This window comes from Myotis davidii, unplaced genomic scaffold (genome assembly GCF_000327345.1).
Source record: "Myotis davidii unplaced genomic scaffold, ASM32734v1 scaffold363, whole genome shotgun sequence".
NCBI classification, from domain to species: Eukaryota; Metazoa; Chordata; class Mammalia; order Chiroptera; family Vespertilionidae; genus Myotis; species Myotis davidii.
In genome coordinates, this window is record NW_006294069.1 from 3,007,881 (window position 1) to 3,034,720 (window position 26,840).

At 38.8% G+C, this 26,840-nt stretch overlaps 1 protein-coding gene and 1 long non-coding RNA gene across 3 annotated transcripts in view; one reads left to right on the forward strand and one right to left on the reverse strand.

Annotated features, from left to right (window-relative positions):
• YWHAE (tyrosine 3-monooxygenase/tryptophan 5-monooxygenase activation protein, epsilon) overlaps positions 1-26,840 on the reverse strand; it is a 36,520-nt gene that overhangs the window by 5,445 nt on the left and 4,235 nt on the right. For both annotated transcript variants that reach the window (XM_006768083.2, XM_015566777.1), the window contains exons 2-5: positions 6,079-6,278; positions 3,736-3,842; positions 2,904-3,110; positions 1,547-1,683 (exon numbers count right to left, since the gene is read on the reverse strand). In XM_006768083.2, the coding sequence (XP_006768146.1) occupies positions 1,547-1,683; positions 2,904-3,110; positions 3,736-3,842; positions 6,079-6,278 (651 nt within the window). The remainder of the gene's footprint in view (positions 1-1,546; positions 1,684-2,903; positions 3,111-3,735; positions 3,843-6,078; positions 6,279-26,840) is intronic.
• On the forward strand, positions 7,808-16,695 carry LOC107183811. Its single transcript, XR_001514609.1, has 3 exons — positions 7,808-8,027; positions 10,109-10,117; positions 16,674-16,695. It is a non-coding gene; the product is annotated as an uncharacterized LOC107183811 (long non-coding RNA).

The window sequence follows — 26,840 nt, forward strand, 5'->3', positions numbered from 1 at the left end:
CAACCATAAAATTATTTTCGTTGCTACTTCATAACTGTAATGTTGTACTACTGTAAAAAATCGTAATGTAAGTATCTGATATGCAGGATGTATTTTCATTGTTACAAATTGAACATAAAGCATAGTGATTAATCACAAAAACAGTATGTAATTATATATTCAATATGTGTTTTCCGATAGTCTTAGGCGACCCGTGAAAGGGTCGTTGGACCCCTAAAAGGGTCGTGACCCACAGGTTGAGAACTGCTGCCCTTAAAGAATCTGCAGCTAAAACTGACAGCAAACCTTTTGTTTCCACTCTTTGCATCACCACCAACAACTGTAAAACAATCTATGGTCAATCACACTAGTGTGTCCTCCCCTATTTGTGTATGAAAATGATTCTATTGAAATAGGCAGAATAAAATTTCCTTTAAAATAAAAAAGTGACAAATCTGGGCTTTTACCTCATTTAAAATAAACAGTAAATCCTCCACCTCACCATAAGATTAAGTTCTATAGATTACCCTAGTAATTATTTACTACTAAAAACTCTAAAAATAAACTAAAAAAAAACAAACACCAGACCTCTTATTAAATAGGACCTGAGGGTAGGACATTCCATTTGCTGTACACAATCCAGAGGGGGAAAATCCTTTTTTAGATAAAAGATTTCCAGAGGATGCTTCATAAATATCTACTGATACATCTAGTTTAATCTGAGGACACAACTCAAAGCAGTGATTATGACACTCAAAAATACAATGAACTCCAGACCCCTAAATTTGAATCTGAGTAAGATAAAATATTCTTCCTCTCCCTCCATCTTTCAAAACACATTGTGAGGAACAGGTAAACTAAGTTTAACAAACATTAATTAGAGGTAAAATTTTTAAATCTTCAAATATTAATAAAAGATCCCCTTTATCACCTTACAGCCCAGAATGGAAGAATGTACTTTGATACCTTTTTATAAAAATGTAGTAATTAAACTTGGATAGTTTGGAGGATAGTTTAGAGGAAATTGTAACTTGATGTAAAGAAATACCAAGGAGCCCTGGCCAGTTCTGCTCAGTGGATAGAGCGTAGACGTGGGAACTAAGGGATCCCAGGTTCAATTCTGGCCAGGGGCACAGGCCTGGGTTGTGGGCTCGGTCCCCAGTGTGCAGGAGGCAGCCAATCGGTGATTCTCTCTCATCATTGATGTTTCTGTCTCTCTATCCCTCTCCCTTCCTCTCTAAAATCAATAAAAATATATTTTTTTAAAAAACTAAATACCAAGGAGCCCTTGCCAGTTTGGCTTAGTGTCAGCCTGCAGAATGAAAGGTCCCAGGTTCGATTCCGGCCAAGAGCACGTGCCCAGGTTGAGGGCTTGGTCCCCAGTAGGAGGCATGCAGGAGGCAGCTGATAAATGATTGTCTCTCATCATTGATGTTTCTCTCTCTCTATCCCTCTCCCTTCCTCTCTGAAACCAATAAAAATATATTTAAAAAAAAGAAATACCAAGGAATTTCTAAAAGTAAAAGATCCAACAACAGAGACACACATTTAACTTCAGCTTCCTTACCATCACCCTGCATGTCTGAAGTCCATAGTGTCAGATTATCACGTAACAACTGCATGATAAGTGTAGAGTCCTTATAGCTTTCTTCACTCAGCGTATCCAGTTCTGCAATTGCATCATCAAAAGCTGCTTTTGCCAATCTGCAAGTATTTACATAAATGTATTACAAAAATAAAGTTCAAAAACAGAATTAGAAATGTTAGATATCATTCTTCAATTATCCCACAATATGTAATAGTGACACTGAGTACTTGGGTTTAGGCATTTAAATAAAGGAAAAGCACATGTAACTGATGAAAATTAACTTTCTATTTAATTTTGTAATCTGGCAACTTTTGGACTAAATAGAACTTTCGGAACATCACTTCTTACTATGCTTTCAGCAAGCCCATCAGTAAATAAGACTATATAGACCAAATTCCAAACTAAAGCACCACCAAAATATGTGCATAATAAAGGTATTTCCAAGTCCCAGTCAACAGATCATTTATTTAATGAAGTTTTAATGCAAAAACAAATTTTTGGACAGTATCACAGTTTAATTCAATAGAACTTCATGTTAATGGAAGTTAATGTTTGTTTCCCAAAGCAAACAAAAAAGGGCAATATAGAACCTATGGAAATGTAATCATAACACTCATTTACTGTTAGTTTAAAATAAACAAAATCCACATTTATTAAGTACTGTGTACTATGTACAAATGATGTTAGACACAAATGGGGAAACAGAAAAGAGGAAAAGGAGCCGTAGCTGGTTTTGCTCAGTGGATAGAGTGTCGGCCTGCAAACTGAAGGGTCCCAGGCTCAATTCCGGATCAGGGCACATGCCCAGGTTGCAGGCTCAGTCCCCAGTGGGGGACATACAGGAGGCAGCCAATCAATGATTCTCTTTCATCATTGATGTTTCTCTCCCCGCCCTCCCTCTCTGAAATCAATAAAAAATAGAAAATGGAATAGCATAGAGAGCATAAGCATGCCTATATTAAAAATATACCTTACAAAGACTGAAAGCTAATATGTAAAAATAAATATATTATTATAACTCTTCTCCTTCCTTTTTCCCACTAACAAGTTAGAGATTCTTTTTAATCTACCAACAAAATTTTTCCCCATCAACCTAATTATTTTAACTGCTCTCCTAGTGAAATGAGGTAGTTTTACCTTGAATTGAGATACCTGTGGCTTTATAGTATACAAAGCACACAGCATTTTCACTAAGAGCCCAAAGAATGCTTTATTACATGGCCAACCTTACAAAGGCAGTCCACAGGGTACAAGACAGAAAACCATATAGCTATTTATTCTCTTTTGTAACCTTCTTGTCTTTCATAGTGAGTTTTTGTTCTCCTCCATAACTTACCTGCAGGCACGGTCAGGGGAATTAAGAATTTCATAGTAGAATACGGAGAAATTGAGAGCAAGACCTAAGCGAATAGGATGTGTTGGTGGAAGTTCTGTCATTGCAATATCACTAGCAGCTTTGTAAGCCACTAGGCTGTTCTCTGCAGCCTCCTTCCTGTCATTTCCTGTGGCAAATTCAGCCAGATACCTGTGGTAGTCCCCTTTCCTAAAACAAAACAAGACAAAAACCAGAATTAGAAAAATGCTTTTTAAATGAAAAATAACTGTTAAAATTATATTAACAGTTATATATTAAACAATTAACTAGTATACTTTTCCTCCTTAGAGATTTCCTGTCAAATATAAGCAAAACCCTAGAGAAATTAACTAACAACCTCAAAAAAAAAGAAAAAATCAACAAATTTATCACTTGATAGGCTAGATTAAGTAACAAAAATTATTCCAAAGAATGGCACAACAGTTTGTTAATAATGAAATAAAATTTTCATATAAAAATGTTAAGATTGAGCTACATAATGCTCTGCTGAAACTAGTGGGAAAACCACACACAGGCAAACAAATGTAAATAGGTAAAGCAAAACCTAGTACATTTTTACAGTAATAGTCTGACCATCTTAAATGCTATAATATTAATATTTCATTAGCAGTGAATTTGCAAATGAGAATTCAAAAATTAATTTAAGTTTTGAGAATCACTCCTCCCATGTAACTATACTTCCAACATTAAAGAACTACTCTTATGTAAAAATTGAAAGCCTATATAGAAAAAGTGATGATTCTAAGAGGGCCAACATTTAATCTGACATTTTCCCTTCTAGTATAGAACCTACATTTTATAATAGAAAACCTTGGACTCGCCAGTGTTAGCTGCTGGAATGAGGTGTTTGTCCAGTACATCCAGAATGTCACAACAGATTAACTTTAGTTCAGTCTCAACCTGGGGGAAAAAGTCAAAAAATTGTTTCAGTCTAAGAAATTATAAATTATCACATCTGGTTTTGAAGAAGAGAGCCATATTAAACCAAAAAGCAGAGAAAAGTTATCTCCAGGTTAGAAATTATTTCTTTCTATGTGCTATTTATTAATCAAGTACTTTTTTAAAATTTATTTTATTGATTTTTTTTTTAGAGGGAGTGAGCAAGTGAGCGAGGCAGGAAGAGAGGAAGAGGAAGAGAGAGGGGAGAGATAAACATCAATTAGTCGCCTCCTGCATGCATGTGGACCGGGAAACAAATCCGCAACCTAGGAATGTGCCCTGACAGGGAATCAAACCCACTATCTTTTGATGTACTTGGTGACCTCCAACCTACTGAGTCACATAGGCAAGAGCTTTTAAAAAAATGAACTCATAGTTCAGGTACAGAAGAGTAACACTGATTACTACTTACTAAGTGCTGCACATTTTTATTAAATTCTCTAATGAGGTACTATACTCAGAACCTCAGTTTTTCCATCTATACATTGAAATACCTACTCTTTATAGGGGATCATTTAAAGATTAAATAACTACAATATCTTACACAATTATGTATCTCCCCACTCAGAACAGTACACAGGAGAGCTGGAAAGTCTGTAAGTGTGGATTCCCCTTTCCTCCCCTTAACTCACTCCCCATGCTACTTTGTGTCTGCTTCTGTAATTTCTCTCACTGTACTCTGTGTTATATGCCTATCTCTTCCAGTAGAATCAGTTTCTTTCCTTTTTTTTTTTTTAATATATCTCTTATTGATATCAGAGGAAGGGAGAGGGAGAGAGAGATAGAAACATCAATAATGAAAGAGAATCACTGATGGGCTGTCTCCCTCCTAGGGATGGAGCCTCCCTACTAATTCCCAGGAGGGAAATCAAACCTCCTGGTCCATAGGTCGACACTCAACCACTGAGCCACACAAGTTGGGCCCACTAGGATCAGTTTCTTAACAGTAGCACTATTGACGTCTTGGGCTAGATATGTTGTGGGAGATGATGGTCCTAAGTACAGCACTTATGATTAGCAGTATTCCTGTCTCTACCGACATATGCCAGTAGCACCCTCAAAATTGTGACACCAAAAATGTCTCTAGACATTGCGAAATATCCTCTGAGGAGCAAAATCACCCCCTGGATGAGAACCACTACATCAAAAGCTATCAAACTTTTTTGACCAAAACCCACAGTAAAAAATATAATCAATATATAAAAGCCAGAGTTACTGAACCGAACAACCGGTCACTATGATGCGCACTGACCACCGGGAGGTAGACACTCAACACAGGAGCTGCCCCCCTGATGGTCAGTGGGCTCCCACAGCTAACTTCCCACAGCCCCGATCAACCCCGATCGCCGGCCAGGCTGAGTGACCTCACCCATGCACTAATTCGTGCACCAGGCCTCTAGTATTACATAAATGTATATACACATATATAATATGAAACAATACCTCATGGAATAATGTCTAATGCCCTCTGATATTTTTCTATTAAAAAAAAAATAATAACTAGCCCTAACCAGTTTAGCTCAGTGGATAGAGTGTCGGCCTGCGGACTGAAGGGTCCCATGTTCAATTCCCATCAAGGGCATGTACCTTGGTTGCGGACACATCCCCAATAGGGGGTGTGCAGGAGGCAGCTGATCGATGCTTCTCTCTCATCGTTGTTTCTAACTCTCTACCCCTCTCCCTTCCTCTCTGTAAAAAAAATCAATAAAATATGTTTTAAAAAAAATAAAAAATAACTAGACTGAGGATCCATAAGGATAGTCTCATCTTTGCACCCATAGTACCTAGCAAATTGTATTGTGCGAAAGAGGCACACAAGTATCTGTTAAATACCACTAGGTGCTAATTTCAAGTGACTCTATAAATAAAGTATCTTGCAGTTACAACAATAAAAATTATTAATTATCCTCTTGTGTGGTTCTCAAAATTGAACACCACCCTCTGCAGCTTTCAAAGAAAAAAGTTCTTCACTTTTGCCCTAAAATATTGTATGGCATATAATTCCTAATCCAGGTAAGCAAAAGATGCAAATCCACTAAAATATAAAATGTACATTATGTATGTGTACAACAAATGTACTAGGCTGTGATCTGAAATACCCAACACAAGTGGCCCTGTTGGCGCAGTGACAGCGTGTCAGTCTCATAAATACCTAGCGCACCTTTCTTTAAAGGTGTCTTGTGTATAACAATCTCACCATTTGCCGATATTCCCGAATCATTTTTAGTTTGTCTTCTCCTCCCTTGTTTTCTTCTTTCTGTTCAATGCTGCTGATTATTCTCCAGGAAGCTCTTCTAGCTCCAATCACATTTTTATATGCAACAGATAGGAGGTTTCTTTCTTCAACTGTCAACTCCACATCCATCCCTGCTACTTTCTTCATTGATTCCACCATTTCTATAACAGAAAAGTGAAAATCAGACCTTATAAAGTTATGGTAATACATCCCTTCACAGTGGTCTTTTTTCTACCAAACTAATGTAAAACAAAATATAAAAGTTAACCATCATCAAAATGTGAGTAAAAAACTAAAAGCATGTAAAATAAACTAAGAGCCTAGCAAGAGAATCTGTTGTGTGGAATCAGAACAATGTCAAACAGTACCTAGTATAGTATGGTTTGGAGGAATCTCTATATTAAATAAGGTAACAGAAACACATACCTATTCATTTCCCAGTAAAACTGAGCTAGCAGTTTAAGATAAAAGTTAAAAATGTACAGGCTCTAAAACATATCTTCTTACAAATAAATTATTTCTAAATACAAAATTTCCCAAATAACAGTCATGGGAGGAAGGGGAACTCATTAATAAAGCAACCATCATTGAATGTTCCCATCCTTCCTTCTTTAAGGGCATTGTCCACCTCATGAATTCATTCATGGGCAAAACTTTTGTTGGTTCCTATTTATCACCACTAGGTGGCAAGCAAAGAAAGGGGCCCAGATAAGCCTTGGGAGATCCCAAGTACTATAGGAAAAAATAGGTAATACAATGAATGAATGCATGGTGAATGCAAAGGAAGAACCAGAAACAGCTCAATAAACACTAATATATTAATGAAAACTAGTTTTCAAAAAACAAAACAACACTAAATGTCATATTACCATGTGGCTCTCCAACTTTACTGATTCAGAATGTTGGTGATGAGACCCAAGGATCTACATTTTAATAAGTGCCTCTAGCATATATTAACACTCTAAGCATAAGCATACCTTAAGGAATCATGCTTAATGCTATGTTAAATTAGGTATAATCCCAGGAAAATATGTTTCAAAAAATTATCTTTTCAGGAATATTAGTAATTAGGAATATGAACATGGTATGGTCTTTGAAAACAGTTCAGTAGTTTTCATTTACAGTTAACCATCGTTAAGAGCTCAGCAATTCCACTCCTAGGTATTACCCAACAGAAATAAAAATTTATCTTCACAAAGACTTTTTTACACAAATGTTCACACTATCTTTATTCATAATAGCCAAAAGATTAAAACAACCCAAACACCCATCTATATAATGGACTACACAAGAATAGCTCTGGCCTTTGTAGCTCAGTTGGTTGAGCATGGTCCTGTCTCTTTCTCTCTCTACCCCCCTTCCCCCCCCCCACTTCCTCTCTCTAAAAAGATCAATAAAAACATTTTTTAAAGAATAAATTACTGCCCAAGCCAGTTTGCTCAGTGGTTAGAATGACTAGTTAGCGCATTAGCCCTCGGGACTGAAGGGCTGGCAGGCTCAATTCCTGGTCCGGGTCAGGGTACATTCGGGAGGCAACCAATTGATGTGTCTCTCTCACATCCATGCTTCTCTGTCTCTCTCCCTCCCTTCCACTCTCTCTAAAATCAATGGAAAAAATATCCTCGGGTGAGGATTAACCAAAAAAATAAAAACAACAAAATAAAAAAGGAATAAATTACTGATACTCAAAGCAACATGGATGAATTTCAAAAACATCATACTAACTTTTAAAACAGCCAGACCGAAAAAAGACAGTATGATTCAACTTAAATCAAGTTACAGAAAATACACAACTATAGACAGAAAGCAAATTAAGTACTTACTGGGGTATGGAAGTGAAGTGTGGGGCTTGTGTGCAAAGGAATAAGAGAAAATTTGGCGGGGAGGAGAGTAGAATTAAATGTTCTATGGTGATTACACAACTTAACACATTTATCGAAACTTACTAAACTGTATATTTCAGTAAGTGGTATATGTTACATATAAATTATACCTCAATTGCCCTAACCAGTTTGGTTCAGTGGATAGAGCGTTGGCCTGCGGACTGCAGGGTCCCAGGTTCAATTCTGGTCAAGGGCACATGCCTGGGTTGCAGGCTTGATCCCCAGTGGGGGGCATGCAGGAGGCAGCCAATTAATGATTCTCTCATATCGCTGATGTTTCTATCTCTCCCTCTTTCTTCCTCTCTGAAATCAATAAAAATATATTTTAAAAAAATTTTTTAAATGGCTGCGTCAGCCCTGCACCCACGAGGTCCCAGCATGGCAACAATGACCACTGCAAGCACCTCCATCTGGGAGAAAGCTACCCCCAAGTCCCTGCCCCAATGCCAGGTGGTCCAGTTTCTCCCCATATGTGTCTGGGTCCCCCAGAGACTTGCCTGGCACTGGAGCTTAGAAGAAACAGGAGCTTGTAGATTCACTTCTGTGGTGCCAGCCTTTTAAGAGGAGCAACTCAGCCCCAATCTGCACTGGTTTTTACAGTCCCGAGTTCTTACTGCCCGTAGTGACTTCTTTCCCCAGTTCTGGAACCCTGGGCTGGGGGGTTCTGGTGAGGGGCTGGGACCCCTCGCTCCTCCACGCAGCATCCGCAGAGGCAATCTCCCTCCCAATTAAAAAAGCGTAACATGTGGGTGCTGGAAGAGCCCATTCCACGCCTCTGCACCTCCTTCCAGTCTCAGTGTGCTTTCTTTACTTCTCTAGTTGTACTACTTCCATTCAGCCAGCTTTCCAGTGGTTCTGAATGGTAGTTGTTCTGTATGTTAGTTGTGATTTTGATGTGGTTGTGGGAGGCACCAAATACAGGCATTTACCTATGCCACCATCTTGGTTCCCTCGCTCTTCATATTTTTATGCTTTGAAATTTTAATAATGTACATTCAGTATTTTTTTAAATGTTGAGGGGGGAAATATATTTATAACTTTCAATGACATTCTACTATCCCAGATTCAATTAGTTATATAATCCCCTTCATTTAGAAAGCCACAAAACAATCCACAAAAGACTGGTACAACTACAGAAGCAGAAGCTATCCACTGTTATTAAATAACAGCTTTATTGATCTGTAATTCACATATCATACTATTCACCCATTTAAAGTGTACAATTCAACAGGTTTTAATATATTCACAGAACTGTGCAACCATCACCTCAATCAATTTTACAACATTTTCATCACTTGATAAAGAATAGCTCAAACTCATTCCAGCCAGCACTGAGCCCTCAGCATCTCAAGACAATTGGCACAAGACTGAGGGCAAGAAATGAAAATATAAGCTGGGGTACCCTGTTGCTAACACTAAGATTGGCCCCTCAAGCAAGGAGGCCTAAGTACAGTGCCTTGAGGCTGGATGTGGGGAACTTTGGGATTCCAAGTGTGTAAGTAAAATATAAGGGGCTAATTCGGGAAAGGGAGTGTCCGTTAAAGCTGAAAATCAGTTACGTAATAACATAGGATTTCTTAATATGCATGTTTAAAATATTGACAAATTAGTTAACCTGTTTTTACTTATGTAGAGACATTTGTGTAATTAAAAGTATGTATGGCCAAAACCGGTTTGGCTCAGTGGAGAGCGTCGGCTTGCGGACTGAAAGGTCCCAGGTTCGATTCCGGTCAGGGGCATGTACCTGGGCTGCAGGCACATCCCCAGTGGGAGATGTGCAGGAGGCGGCTGATCGATGTTTCTAACTCTCTATCTCTCTCCCTTCCTCTCTGTAAAAAATCAATAAAATATATTTAAAAAAAAAAAAAAAAGTATGTATGGCCTGGCAGGCGTGGCTCAGTGGTTGAGGGACAATCGATGAACAAGGAGATCACCGTTTGATTCCCAGTCGGGGCACATGCCTGGGGTTGCGGGCTTGATCTCTGAAATCAATTAAAAATATATTTAAAAATTAAAATAAAATAGGCGTCCAAGTGGGTGTAAAAGTTGTATCTCATGATTTTGATTTGCATTTCCTTGATGGCTAATGATGGTGAGCATCTTTTCAGGTGCTCTGGGTCATTTGTGTATATTCTTTAGAAAATATTCATATGCTTTGCCAATTTTAAAATTTATTTGCCCTTTTATTACTGAGTTATAAGAATTATTTACTTTTAAAACCTCAAATACTCAGCCTCTCATCTTCAGAAATTTCTTCATTGCAGAAGACAGTAGTAGATTAAGGGATAGTAGTAGCATGAGTCCGAAGAGAAAGAGCCTTCCTACTACCCCTAAAAGTTCTATAATCAGTACTTTGTACCAATTATGACTATAATGAAGCTATTATAACATTAGTGCCATCCCTATCCTTTTAACACCCCAAAACTATGTGAAAGCTCTGACTTATGCAAAAGTCTACACTGATCACACTCTCAAAACCTCCATCAGCAAAGAGTTAACACCAACTTTATTCACATAAATTTCACAACACAACTAGCATTTCAAGAAATTATCTTAGCTGCAATTATTTCATCAATGTGATCCAAGCATTTCTGAGATGGAGAAGACTGCAGCTATGATAATAACTTATGAACCAGAGAATTGAGACTCATGGTCGAATCACTACTTATGGATGCACAGGCAATTTGGTACATGAAATCTGGGCAATAAAATACAATTTCTGGGACTTCTGATAGTTTGGCACCAATGGGTAGCTGACTGACAATCATCAGTTACTGAAAGGCCTATTTTGGTTCCAAGTCACTTCTCTTCATTGTAAGATAATAGCCTAGTGACACATTCATTACATTAAATCAGCTTGCCTCTATTTGGTATCAGACTGCCAAAAAGAGAATCAAATGTTTTTCACCTTGATTTTAACTTAGCTTTGATTCCTGTTTTTGCTCTTTGAAGTATTCACACACTCATTCAATAAACTCATTCACAAATAAAACACCTCAAGCCAGGCACCGTTCCAAATGCTTTGCATGTTCCAATGCATTTAATCTTCTCAACAGACTTTTGAAGCAGGTACTAATATTATCCCCATTTTATATAAGGAAACTAATGAATGTGAAGGTTAAATTGGCTCAAACATCACAAATTCAGTAGAGTAAAACTCAAGCAATCTGACTCCAGAGCTGTGCTTTGATTTAATCACATTGCTTCGGATTTGAATTCGTCTTTATGGGGATCCATTTGTTTGCTTGTGTAAGAACAGATGCAAGATAAATGGTTTCAATGACAACAGACACAAAAGCTTAATCCATTAAAATGTGGTTTGTGCTTAGAACACATTTTTTCCATCTACAAAGTTAACACCCCCAACATCATCTCCAATAAACTTACTGCCAATGCCTAGTACAGAATACATACTCTCATGCCACTAATATCTCTACATCAACATCCCAGTAAACTTAATTCTCCCAAGACTGTAAAACAAGTCTCTGCTGAGCTTCAAGTCTTTTAAAGACAGAGTACAAGATCTAAAAAGGGGGCCCATGTTCACCTATCAGACTGACCAGAAATTACAAGGCCCAATTTTATAGTTCGTAATAAGATCCAGGGTCAGGATGAAAGCAAAATGTTAAGAATCAGCCATGGGAAAACAAGCAGGCTCTGTACTGGCTAACATAATTAATGTGCCTCATACCAAAGCACAACAGGTCATCATTTCTCCCAACATGGAAAAATAATGTTTGGCAGCTGTTACAACACATAATCCTGATTTAAAGGACAGAAAATTGAAACTATGAGTAACTTGCCTGAAGTCACACAGCTAATGTGTGGTAAAACCAGAACTCAAATCCAGACAATCAAACATAAGTGCCTGAGCTCTTAACCACATTCAACTAACTCTCCAAGTAAAATGTTCACAGAAACAAATTCTGAAATCCAAAAATACTGAAGGTAATTGCCCCCATGGAAATAAAAAGTCCTTAGCACCACACACTGCCTTCAAAAGGTTCAGTCATTCAAGGTTCTGTAAAGACCTTGAGTTTGCTTTATGTAAAGGTTATCAGTTGGCCACTGACCTTTCTCCTCTTTGCCTAGGGAACTATTCTATTCACCCCTCTGATGAAACTCAAACCCCTCATTCTGTGAAGGAAGCCTTCCTGCGCTCTCAAATCTATGTTCGTATTTCTCTGTAGTAAGGATCAGTGTTTCCTTCCCGTAGAATATTAATTACCTTCCTAAAAGACCAAGAATGGCGTGCGTCTTTATATTCCCGCAGTACTTAATGCCACAAAAGGGCCCACAAACACTTGATGAAAGAATTAAGAGGGTAAACCAAACTATGTTAAACAGAATGAGAAATTCTGTCAGGCTTGACTGTCTAAGTAAACAAAAACTGTTTTAAGCATACCCTCTAGATCAGGGATCCTCAAACTTTTTAAACAGGGGGCCAGTTCACTGTCCCTCAGACAGTTGGAGGGCCGGACTATAGTTTAAAAAAAAACTATGAACAAATTCCTATGCACACTGCACATATCTTATTTTGAAGTAAAAAAACAAAATGGGAACAAATACAATATTTGTATTTGCATGTGGCCCGCGGGCCATAGTTTGAGGACCCCTGCTCTAGATAGAACCAGAGATTCTAATGTCCTTTCTCAGCAATTTCAATAGGCCCTTTTGCTTCAAAACCATTAAAAATTTCATTATCCCTGTCCCTAAATAACTCTGACTCAAAGAATCATCCTGAAGGTCTGAGCTCTGTTCATTAAGTATATAAAGAGAATTTAGTATAGGTGTCCTATGTCATCACACTTTAGCAAAGTGCCTATGTATTAACACAATAGTCCCAACTAAAAAGACTACAGCATCTACAGACTTAAAATATGAAGTACCTAGTATTATATGATCTGACCTTGAATTCTGTAAATGAAATTACTTAAAGGAGAATCTACACAATCTCATAATATAGTACAGGAGTCAAGGCATTTGGGGATATCCTGAGAATCTAGTATACTATAATCTTACTGATCCATCTGCTATAGATTATCACTAAAGGACAGTTAGAAAGTGTAGGGTTATAACTTGTGTTCTTTTATATAAAAAAAAAAAAGTGACTAGCTGGTGTAAAAAAGGGGGAGGCAGTCCGCAGCCGGTTTGGCTCTGTAGCTAGAGTGTCGGCCTGTGGACTGAAGGGTCCCAGGTTCGGTTCCGGTCAAGGGCATGTACCTTGGTTGCCAGCACATCCCCAGTGGAGGGTGTACAGGAGGCAGCAGCAGCAGCAGATCAATGTTTCTCTCTAATCAATATTTCTAGCTATCTCCCTCCCCCTTCCTCTCTCTCTAAAATCAATAAAAACATTTTTAAAAAATGGTTAAGATGGTAAATTATGTGTTATTTTAACACAATCTTTTTTAAAGACTAAGATGAACTAAGTACGTAGCTCTGAAGTCCCCTTTCTCAATGAAAAGTAATCCAGATGACATGAAAATGGTAACAATGGAATCTTCAGCTGACTGGGGACTGCTGAAAAGAAAACTTCTTCAAAGACCCAACATGAAAAGAAACTTAAGACAAATTTATTTCTGGCTTGCATGAAGGCAAGCTTCCCAAATCACTATGTCAAATGGAAAGAATGCAAAGTTATCTTAGGGGTAACACAACACTATCATGAAGTCAGGGGAGAAAAAGTAAGGGTATCTCTGTAAATTGTACAACCATCTCTATAAAATTCACCTTGTAATTATAAAATTCACCCCAGTAAAAATCTCTCTAGACTAATTATTAGTTATAAGACATGGTTATTTGAAATTGTTAATTTGGGATCTATCAGAATATTTTTTTAATATATTTTATTGATTTTTTACAGAGAAGAAGAGAGAGGGATAGAGAGTTAGAAACATCGATGAGAAAGGAACATCTATCAGCTGCCTCCTGCACACCCCCTCTTAGGGATGTGCCCGCAGCCAAGGTACATGCCCTTGACGGGAATCAAACCTGGGACCCTTCAGTCCGCAGGCCAACACTCTATCCACTGAGCCGAACCGGTTAGGGCTATCAGAATATATTTTATATGCATACATCTGGACTGACATAGAGAAGTCTTTACCCTGTAAGATAAATTAATGTAATTGTTCTATTAAACGAGAGCACATCTTCAAAACAGGAAGACCTGAGTAAGACCTGTACTTTTCAATAAAATGCCACCATCTTTCCCTCACATTGAGTTTTCCTCTATCACATGACTATTACCTTATAGACTTTTCACAAAGTAACTACAACTTGAATACAATGAATACAAAAGATTCAGCATCACAGAGAGCCATCTGCACTGGAAGAGATTAGCAAGCAGGAGGGAACAAATATATTGAAGCATTTGCTGATGTGCTGAGGGAAAAAAAGTACTTTATCCTTTGATGATAAAAGGCGAATTTAGAAGGGGAGTGTCAACTGCTTAGATTTCAGAAATATTCCCATTTTATGATTATCAAAGACTGTTAATACCGAGAGCTAGGATCCCTGTATAAGGAGGAATGGCTCTTGGCATGCCCTCCTTGGGGCACCACTCAAATCTCCTTTTTGAGTTTATTTTCTTTCTCCTAAATTTTAAGGGTCCCCATGAGACTTGCACCCAAGGGAGCAATGGGCAGTGGCAGCTTATCCTGGGCTAACCCCCTGAACTTGTCTCCAAGGCCCCCTTTTCTCTGACTTTCCAGTGAGCTGACAGCAGCTCCACCTTAGCTCACACTTCTTTCCCATGTAACGTCTCTACAGAGCCAAAGCAGCCCCTCCTAGGCTCTCTCCTGTTGCTTCTTCTATCCTAGGATGGCCCTTCCTTGTTTTACTATCCCAAGCTTAAATAAGTGTACCCTCAAAATAAAAAAAGATGAATGGCTCTTGCATTGTATGTAGTAAAAATGTGTGTTTGTGTCTTCTGGGCTGAAAGAGAAATAGAGCAGTACAGCAGGCAAAGGGAGATCTGATGTCTGCATTTGGAGGTGGGGTCCCCAATAAAAAACTGAAACCCAGACCTATGCCAGCAATAGTACTGAGAGAATAGCTAGATTGAAGACCAAAGGGAAAACTAAAGACCTAAGATAAAAGAGCTCAAGATGGCCAGAGAACTTAATGAAATAAATGTCTCCCTTAAAATCTCAATACTAAAAAAAAAATAAAAAATTCTCAATACTTAGTTCTCAAGAGATGTAGTTTAGAATTCAGGAAAATTTGCAGAGGAGCGAAGTGTTATGATTCACTCCTATTCAAAGGCATGCATGAAAGCAAAATGTTTTTTTTTTAATTCTTTATTAGTTAAGGTATTACAAATGTGTCCTTATCTCCCCCCCATTAACCCCCAACCTGCCCCCACCACTCATGCTCTCATCCCCCTGTTGTCCATGTCCACATAGCCTTCTTTTCATCAATCCTCTGTTGGGGGGATTTCAGCAACGTAAGTGTTTCTGGAACACTCTCCTTTTCTTGCACTTCTGGTTTTAATAGTCAGTCATCACCTGCGTGAATTCTTCGTTGATCATGTCACTAAAAGCATTCATTCCCAAGGTGTAGTTCTTGCTCCCTAGCTTGTATTCCTGGTTGTGCAGGTCAACCATTTTCTTATTCTTCTCCCACACTGTTCTCATCCATCCTTCTTCATTCGGGCCATAAACTTTTCCATGTGTTGCCTTCCACCGGTGCCATTGTACCTCTAAACTTCCATCAAGTTTTGGAGCAGCTGAAGCTACTCCTAAGTAAAGGGCAAACAAGAAGAATGAAGGATTCATGTTTCAAACCTTCCGGGCGCAGCCGAGCAGGCGCAGTCAGCACGTACGGACCAGGAGCTCCCCGCAAAATGTTCTTAATATGGCATGTACATATTTAACATAAAAGCCAAAGGATGAGTTTATTCATCTTTAGAGAAACCAATAATTAATTTTGAAGCAACATGTGTCTCACCTAAGATTCTGGAAAGCAGAAAAGCCTAAATATAATCTACTTAGCATCTCAAAATTGAAAGACAAGACAGTAAACATGTTTTAAACCTTTTCTTAAAAATCAATAGCTATGAATTGTAATAGATAACTTTGTATCCCCAAAGGATAGGATAAGTGTGCTTGGAAACTAAAAAACTCCCCCAAATCTCAGAGGGTCGACACAACAAAGCTTTCTTTCTCAACTCAAATATTTAAGTGAGGGTCCACTATCGCCGAAACCGGTTTGGCTCAGTGGATAGAGCGTCAGCCTGCGGACTGAAGGGTCCCAGGTTCGGCTCCGGTCAAGGGCATGTACCTTGGTTGCGGGCACATCCCCAGTGGGGAGTGTGCGGGAGGCAGCTGGTCGATGTTTCTCTCTCATTGATGTTTCTACTCTCTCTCTCTCTCTTCCTCTCTGTGAAAACTCAATAAAATATATTTAAAAAAAAAAAGTGAGGGTCCACCATCAAGGAGTTGGACCATTTAACACTTAAGGCTTCCTTGTCAAAAAAGCAAGGAAAGAAACATAGAACCAGGAAAGGGTTTTTACTGCCTGTATAGTTACACAAATTCTTAGACATAATTTCTGCTCACACTGCACTAGCCAAAATAGTTCACTTAAATCCTGATGCCTAAGTACAAGAAGTTGGAAAAAAGAGGGCAGAAACACTAGTGTCTCAACATATTAAAAAAAATTTTCTTGCCGAAGCCGGTTTGGCTCAGTGGATAGAGCATCGGCCTGCAGACTGAAGGGTCCCGGTTCGATTCCAGTCAAGGGCATGTACCTGGGGTGCGGGCACATCCCCAGTGGGAGATGTGCAGGAGGCAGCTGAACGATGTTTCTCTCTCATCGATGTTTCTAACTCTCTATCCCTCTCCTTCTCCCTTCCTCTCTGTAAAAAAATCAATAAAATATATATTTTTAAAAAGGCTATCAAGTAAAATCAAACATTATTTAAAAGAGCAGAAACACACATAAACTATGAACAAATAATGTTCATAGTTTTGTCTATGAATTTTGTCTATGGTTAATGGCATCAAAGCAATAACTTAAAATGTCCCAAGTTAAATTGTTTTTATTATATTTGATTAAAAAGCATAAAAAGTTTATTAGGTGAAAATAATCCAAGGTACTAAACCTAAGGAATTTACCAGATAGATCTTTACTTAAGAAGGAATAGTCGAAAAATGTTTGACTAGATTTACACAAGAGAAGCAGTCTTCACTTGGTTGGATACTTCTGATCTAATGATACCATTAAGGGCATTTCTGTAGAAAGTTCTGTATGTGAATGTCCAAGTGGCATGTTGCTTTCAAATGATCTGATGGACTTAAGACAACTTCCAAGAAATGAGTGAATTATTAGCTACGCAAAGTTTGGATTTTCATTAAACCTAATTCATAGACAATGCACTGACAATCAATATTGTTTTATGGATTTCTAGAAGATCCAAATATCACAGTAATAAAGACTCTACTGTTAGCATTTAGGAATATAAATATGAACTAAATTTCTTCTAAAGAAAGTACCATACACTTTATCACACTAACAAATACTCTACTGGAGACATCAGTTTTGTAGCATAAAGCATGGAGAATTTGACTTGAACAATTTTAAGGGCATGTTAATCATAAAAGAAATTCAGTAGGATCCCTATGGAACATGATTTCTGACAGAGTTACACTCTAATAAACCCACTGGATTAAGCTGGTTACCAAACATTCTCAGCTAAACTGACTTTATTACCTTGGTAGTGAAACATTAAATTCCTGTCAAATTGGACCATTTTAAATTTATAATAAATAAGTCAGCTGCTTAAGTCTGCTCAAAGTTTGTGATGCCATCACTTTAAAAGGCTATTTGCACTGTTGTGGGTATGCTTCCAAATCTCTTAATAACTCTATGAGATGCTAAAACCAAATTTTACTTTACTCAAAATTCTAATTCAATCTTAAATTATTTACTTTAATTCCAATAGTAACTAATGTGGTAAGGACCTGAGGATGCAATAAAAAACTGAGGTTTGTAGCTTTAAGAAAAATATATGCCCTAGTTAGGTAGCTCAGTTGCAGTGGTCGGCAAACTCATTAGTCAACAGAGCCAAATATCAACAGTACAACGATTGAAATTTCTTTTGAGAGCCAAATTTTTTAAACTTAAACTATATAGATAGGTACATTGTTATTAACTTAATTAGGGTACTCCTAAGGCTTAGGAAGAGCCACACTCAGGGGGGCAAAGAGCCGCATGTGGCTCATGAGCCACAGTTTGCCGACCATGGGGTAGAGCACTGTCCACATACTCCAAGGTTGCCAAGTTCAAGCCCAATCAGGGCGCAGTCAAGAATAAACAAATGAAAAAAAAAGAATAAACAAATGAATGCATAAATAAGTGGAACAACAAATCAATGTGTTTCTCTCTCTCTCTCCCCCTCTCTCTCAAATCAATTTTTTAAAATCTATTTTAAAAAAGAGAGAAATGGCCCTGGCTGGCACCAGTCAGTGGTTAGAGCATTGGCCCATGCGACAAAGGGTCACAGGCAGATACCTCAGTTGCAGGTTCAATCCCCAGGGCCCAGTTGGGGCGCCTTCCTTTCTCTCCCCCTCTCCACTCTCTTCCCCCCTTTTTTTCCCCCCTCACCCCTTCCACTCTCTCTAAAAATAATAAAAATAAATCAATAGAAAAACTATCCTCGGGTGAGGATTAACAAAGAGAGAAATGTATCACTTTTACTTTTTATTTGACAGATGGCACTAACATATTGAGTGCCAACTATGTACCAAGGGCACCATTCTAGAAATGGGATTTATCATTAAATAAAATAGACAAAAGATCTCTTTAAGGAGCTTATATTGTAGTGACTGTATAAATGCTTCTGAATGATAAATCTGTTAGTATGTGCAAATAAGAGTTCATTTGAATTAGCAATAACAGTGGAGCTTGCTATAAAGTAGGGCATTCTATATATCCGGTGCTAGTGCCTATCTCATATCAAAGACTATGGAAAGCTCTGTCCTCTCTTCATTGACTACTCGTGTAAAGTGGTACATACTATCAAATTCAAAAAAGTTCTTTTTCCATCCTTTTTTGTTAATTCTCACTGGAAGATCTTTTTCCATTGATTGTTTTAGAGAGAGTGGAAGGGGGGGAAAGAAGGGGGAGAAAGACACACACACACACGGATTGGTTGCCTCTCAAATGTTCCCTGACAAGGGGCAGGGGAATGAACCTGCAACCCAGCTATGATTCCCTTGACAGGGAATCAAACTCTCGACCCTTCGGGTCAACACTCTAACCACTAAGGAGTACCGGCCAGGCCTCAGAACTTCTCTTTGCTCAAATGCCAATGCATTTATAAACAAAAACATACCTCATATTACTGACTCCAACATGCTATCACTATAACATGTATCATTACTTTACATAACACTAAGATAAATTCTGCCAGGAGCACTATGACACACCACTTACTTAAAAAAAATTGGGGGGGGGGGTGAAGGCATGAGTGGGGATGTGGGGGACAATGGAGGGGATAAGGACATATAAGTAATACCTTAATAAAGAAGAAATAAAATTAAAACAAGAAAAAGTTGTATTTTAGAGATGTTAATGTGAAAACATTGTTCTAATATGGATATTATATACTGTATCATAGAAATAGTATTATTCAGCAACATGCCTTTTTCTCTCAACAAAACATTTGTGAATGTTAAAAAAAAAAACTTTAAAAACAAAATTGGACCATTGTAGCAGACTAACATGAAAAACTTTAAAAATTGTGTGGTTTGTTCATCTGGGTCAGTCTACCTTTAAAAAAAACACACCTTTGTCTGATGTTTGATGTTTCTTTTTTTTTAATATATTTTATTGGTTTTTTTACAGAGAGGAAGGGAGAGAGAGAGATAGTTAGAAACATCGATGATGATAGAAACATCGATCAGCTGCCTCCTGCACATCTCCTACTGGGGATGTGCCCGCAACCCAGGTACATGCCCTTGACCAGAATCGAACCTGGGACCTTTCAATCCGCAGGCCGATGCTCTATCCACTGAGCCAAACCGGTTTCGGCTCTCATCTATGTTTCTAAATCTCTATCCCTCTCCCTTCCTCTCTGTAAAAAATCAATAAAATATATTAAAAAAAAAAAAGAAAAAGAAAAAGAATTTAGGATTAACACCTAATAGAGAAGAGTTTGCAATCTAAGGAGAATTATGGTTACAGTAAGGACTATTCTTCCCAAGTTCTGTGATACAGGAGAACCATGGGCATTATAGGCTAAAGCTGTCAGGGAAAACTGTCTTGTATCCTTTTGAATTTCTGTGTGTGTGTGTGTGTGTGTGTGTGTGTGTGTGGTGTGTATTTATTTATTTTTTTAAAATATATTTTATTGATTTTTTACAGAGAGGAAGGGAGAGAGATAGAGAGTTAGAAACATCGATGAGAGAGAAACATCGATGAGCTGCCTCCTGCACATCTCCCACTGGGGATGTGCCCGCAGCCCAGGTACATGCCTTTGACCGGCATCGAACCCAGGACCCTTCAGTCCGCAAGCTGACACTCTATCCACTGAGCCAAACCGGTTTCGGCTATTTATTTATTTTAGAGAGAAAAAAACTGATTTGGTGTTCCACTCATTTATGCATTCATTGGTTGATTCCTGTATGTGCCCTGACCCAGGGATTGAACCTATTGGGACAACGCTCTAAACCAACCAAGCTACCTGCCAGGGTTGTGTATGTATGTTTAATTTTGGAAGACAGGCAAGCACAGAAAAGGATTTTTACACATTGATGACTTCCTGTTGTATACCAGAGGATTTATTATGCATTCTCATTTTATTTTTCCTAACTCAGTGAGAGGTAACTCCCAAGTTGCAGGTGAGGAAAGAAGCTCATATAGCTTAAGTAACATGTTAAATAGTATGTAATTAAATACATAAACTGGAATGAAAATCTAATCTGAATCATCTTGGTTATAAAGATAGTGTTTTTCTACCATGCTATGTTTCACAAAGTATGTGTGTTTTTGTCTAAGAAGAGTGCAAGTATTAGCTCTACCTAATATGACATGAATAGTGAAAACTTGCTAGAATATGGAATAGAACCTCTTTATTTTTAAAAATGTTTTTATTGATTTGAGAGAGGGGGGGAGAGGGAGGGAGAGATGGAAACATCAAACATCAATGATGAGAGAGAATCATTGATCAGCTGCCTCCTGCACACTCCCCACTGGGGATTGAGCCCGCAACTTGATCATGTGCCCTTGGCCGGAAGTGAACCTGGGACCCTTCAATCCACAGGCAGATGGTCTATCCACTTAGCGAAAACCAGCTAGGGCTGGAATAGAACCTCTTTAGAGAGACTTCCCAAACTTATTTTATTTCAGCATCTTGTTTCTTTCATAGTACTCAGCACAAATTCCCATGGTAATCCTATTATAAATTTTTACTAATTTGTTTATAATTTAACTTATTTTTATCAAATAAAATCAATTAATCACACAAATTCTTTAAGAATGTCTTTTATTGATTTTAGAGAAAGGGACAGGGAGACAGACATCAGTGAGAGAGAAAACATCCATTGTTTGAATCCTACACACCCCCTACTGGAGATTGAGCCTGAAACTTGGGCATGTGACCTGCCCAGGAATCAAACTGGAGACCTCTTGGTGCAGGGGATGATGATCAACCAACTGAGCCACACAAGCCAGAGCATCACACAAATTAAGTAGGATGCTTAACATTTCTACAACACAAAGGCGCTCACAATTCCAAGTTCTTACAATGTCCTTAAATGACTAATCACCAAGGACACAACATTTCTACAACACAGTGTTCACAACAACCATTCCAAGGTCCTAGAAAATCCTTAAATGACTAAGGACTAAGTCGTGTTAATTGGTAGCTTTCTATTAATCACAGCCCATTCACTGCCCAGGGCTTACACTAAGCCTTTAGAATCACATTTCACAAAATCGGTTATATGTACAGGTCTCCCCTGCTTTTCAAAATTCAAATTAACACCAAAGAGACCTACATTAGTACCTGTTTTCACTACATGAAAGAAATCTAAGATTTTTGCTTTTATGAAAAAGACAAAAAGCAAAAATAGCATTCAGCATTTGCTGTTATAAAGGCAGAACACACCCAGAGCAGGGAGAGTGGCACCAACAAGCTTCTTCCTTCGAACTATATTCAGCATCAAACCACCATAGCTTTGAGGCTTGTCTATGAACATAAGTGCTTTAAATCTATTCCTTATTTTCCTACTCAGTTATATCAGACTGCTAATATGCAAATATCTTAACACTAATTTACTTTCGCATTTTCATACTATGGAACCTTTCACCCCCAAATCCATAGGCAGTAAATATTATATTCTCATGAATATTAACCTGGAATTAATATCAAAAGAACAACACCCCTGGCCAGTTTGGGTCAATGGATAGAGCGTCGGCCTGGTCCTGAGTTGATTCCCGTCAAGGGCACATACCTTGGTTATAGGCTCCTCCCCAGCCTGGGCACTGGTTGGGGTACATGCAGGAGGCAACCGATCTACATATTTCTCTCACATCAATGTTTCTCCTTCCCTCTCTCTCCCACTCTTCCTAAAAATCAATGGAAAAATATCCTCGGGTGAGGATTAACAACAACAAAAATATCAAAAGAGCCCTAACTGGTTTGGGCTCAGTGGATAGAGAGCGTCGGCCTACGGACTGAAGGTCCCAGGTTTGATTCCAGTCAAGGGCATGTACCGAGGTTGTGGGTACATCCCTAGTGGGGGGTGTGCAGGAGGCAGCTGATCGATGTTTCTCTCCCATGGATGTTTCTAACTCTCCCTCCCTCTCCCTTCCTCTCTGTAAAAAATCAATAAAATATATATTTTTTAAAAAAAGCAAAAGAACTACATACCAGCTCAACGTGGCCAAAATATAGATTATATTGCTTGGGAATAAATAATTTAAACAACCTTCACTGTCTGGATATGCAAGTTTCCAGATATGAGTTAAGATTGAGAATTCTATCTTGAAAAAATATTCTACGTTTATGTAAATATAATTTAGAGATTAAACCCATGAGAATATACTTGCTAAGAACAACTCGAAAAACAGTAGATTACCTTAATCAGTAGCAAAGACATATACTTCATCATTCACATTGAATGAAAATTTCTCGTAAATAATACTACCTGATGAGTATTACTCTTTGCAGTTTACAAAACTTCACAATTTCATGGCATCATTAATCCCCATTTTACAGACAAGGAATTCAGATGATTCCAAGGCCTTTGCACTACACATCTTACAAAATATTAAATCATCATAACTCTTATTCACAGTGTAACATGACTCCTTTAAATGAAGAGTTAAACACATTTCATATTGCTTTAGCTCAGGGGTCCTCAAACTACGGCCTGCAGGCCACATGCGGCCTGCCGAAAACATTTATCCGGCCCGCCAGGTGTTTTTGCCACCGCTGTGTGCATAGGAATTTGTTCAGTTTTTTTTAAACTATAGGCCGGCCCTCCAACGGTCTGAGGGACAGTGAACTGGCCCCCCGTTTAAAAAGTTTGAGGACCCCTGATTTAGCTAGATACAATCCTGACATCATCACAATCAATCCTAACAATGACAGATCTGCCCAGCTACTGTAATGGATCACTGGAAGGCAATAAAGTCAAGATTAAATTTCAAAAAAGATAAACCAGCATCATAGTCATTTGTTTTCTAAACTACACAGGATTTGGGTGTTGTAAACAGAATGGTCTTAACAAGGTGTGGGTGAGAGTATAAAAATGAGTTTGGGGGACAAGTTCTGAGCTTAGGATAGACATTTGCTAGACCTAGGTCAAGTATTTTTAAACACAGATCTAGCTCAAGGTAGACATACATAAAACCAACATACTTGGCTTTGACACTATCACTCAGATTGACTAGTTCATATGCTAGCAGGTTCTATTTTCAGCAACTACCATATCCTTGGCTTTTCCAGTTCCCATTTGGAGGAATGGGAGGAGGGAATCTTGCACTTTGCCTTTATCTTAGGTTCTGCCAAAAGTTGACTTTATCTGAGAAAGAATAATCCCAATCTGAGGATTCAGATCTAAGATATCTCTACAGTAGCGGGATGCACAAAGCATAGAAAACTTTTGTTATGAATCAAAATAGAACAACTAGTAGTTAATAAATGGTCTTTAAGTAGGTAGATTATAGGGGAAGTTTACAGCTCAGGACAATCCCAGTTTAGCATACAGCACAATTATAAATTGGTTCCTCTTCAGTTCAAAGTATCCTGATTTAGATGATACCCTTGCCAAGCCGGTATGGCTCAGTGGTTGAGTGTCGACCAATGAACCAAGAGGTCCAATTCCAGTCAGGGCACATACCTGGGTTGCAGGCTCCATCCCCAGTAGTGGACGTGCAGGAGGCAGCGATCAATGTCTGTCTCTCTGTCTCTCTGTCTCTGTCTCTCTGTCTCTGTCTCTCTGTCTCTGTCTCTCTCTCTCTCATCTATATCTTTATTTCTCTCTCCCTCTCTCTTCCTCTCCAAAATCAATAAAAAATTTTAAATTAAATTATGATAACCCTTTTATTAAGGCAGCTATTACAACTTGATAAATTTAAATGAGCTCCTGAAATTGTTCCAGGAATGTGACTAGCATGAATATTTAGTTAATGAGTTCAAACCATAAAATTATGTTCACAAACTAATCTGTCAACTTGGATATGTCAGTATTAAACTGTTAACTGACCTTTTCAAAAAAAGTAAACTACTTAACGTTGCTGTTCCCTACTATCCCCTATCCCTTAATACATTGTTTGACAGCTATCTTAGAACATTTGTGAATCATTCGCCAACCTTTCTCCTCTTAAAAGTTTTACAATTATATCAGTAAGTTAGGGGCCACATCCATTAGAACAAAGGTGAAGGGGAAAACAAAAGTACTTTACAGATAGATATACATGGCCATATCCTGGTTGGGTAGCTCAGTTGTTTAGAATGTCATCCCAATACACCGAGTTTTCAGGTCACACAGCAGAATCAACCAAGGAATTCATAAACAGGTGGAGTGGCGAATCAATGCTTGTGTGTGTGTCTCTCTCTCACTACCTATGTCAATGTTATACGAACCTAGAGGCCCGGTGCACAAAATTTGTGCACAGGCATGGTCCCTAGGCCTGGCCAGCAATCAGGGCAGATCTGTGGGGCAACCGGCGGGGCAATTGGGGCCCCCGCCTTGGCCTGGCACCGCCCGCTCACCTGCTCCACCATCCCACCATGGTCTTACTCTCATCAGGGCACATCGAGGCTAGCAGCACCTCCACTGCCGCCAGCTGCCAGCACCATGTCACTGACACCTGCCATGTTCCACACTGACCTTGGTGGTCAGCGCACATCTAACTCCCAGTCCCAGTCAGTCGAACTCCCACCCGTGGGGACAATTTTCATATTAGCCTTTTATTATATAGGATAAGTAAAAATTTTTGTGAAAACTGTCTGTGAAAAGTGAAACTCTATATATTTGGCATTATTTAATTAAAATTTTTAATTATTTTTATCCTATAACTGACATTACTATTTAAATACACATTCTTGGCCTGGATTGTTGGCTCAGCTGGTTAGAGTGTCATCCCGTGCACAGAAGGGTCACAGATTCAACTGCTGGTCATGGAACATACCAGACTGCAGGTTCGATCCCCAGTCAGGGCAAGCATGGGAAGCAACTGATCAATATTTCCCTCTCTCTCCTTTCCTCTCCAAAAAAAAATCCATAAAAACATGTCCTGCCAAACCAGTTTGGCTCAGTGGATAGAGCGTCGGCCTGCGGACTCAGGGGTCCCGGGTTCAATTCCGGTCAAGGGCATGTGCCTTGGTTGTGGGCACATCCCCACTGGGGGGGGCATGCAGGAGGCAGCTGATCGATCTCTCTCATCAATGTTTCTGGCTCCCTATCCCTCTCCTTTCTTCTCTGTAAAAAATCAATAAAATATATTTTTTTAAAAAGTCCTCAGGTGAGGATTAAATACTCTTTTCTTAAATATAAGGTAAAAGTCTAGCAAAATCAGCCTTACAACCCTCCTTTAAAAAATTTTCTTTTTATGTTATCTTCCCTCCTTCTCTGAAATTTCACTTACTATATATCAGGTTAGAGAAATTTTACACATTTCACATTCCCTTGACCAAGCTATGAAACAATTGAGAAGCCTGTGTGTATAGATTTTCAATGTGTTTGCTTGTAATTACTGAATCCAAAATTTGCTCAGTTTAATACCTGTCATAAGTGTTCCTCCCCTACCAGAATTCAAATTATTTTCATATAGCCCTAGCTGGTTTGGTTCAGTGAATAGAGTGTCAGCCTGTGGGTCTGGTCCCAAGGTCGATTCCGGTCAAGGGCACATGCCCAGGTTTCGGGCTCAATCTCTAGTAGGGGGCATGCAGGAGGCAGCCAATCAATGATTCTCTCTCATCATTGATGTTCCTATCTCTCTCTCCCTTCCTCTCTGAAACCAATAAAATTTTTTTAAAAAAACATACCTAGCTATATAATAAAAGCCTAAGCAACCATTAAAGTGGAATGACCAGAACAACCAGTCACTATGATGCGCACTGACCACCAGGGGGCAGACGCTCAATGGAGGAGCTACCCCCCTGATGGTCAGTGCCCTCCCACAGGGGAAGCACAGCTCAGCCAGAAGCCAGGCTCACAGCTTACGAGTGCAGCAATGGTGGTGGGAGCCTCTAAGGAGCAGGGAGCTGAGCGGTAAGGAGGAGCAAGCAGACAGGCGGTAAGGAGCGAGGGGTCCTGGACTGCGAAAGAAAATTAATACCTGGTTGCATTAGAGGGAAACTACAAAAAAAAAGGCAGAGAACATCTT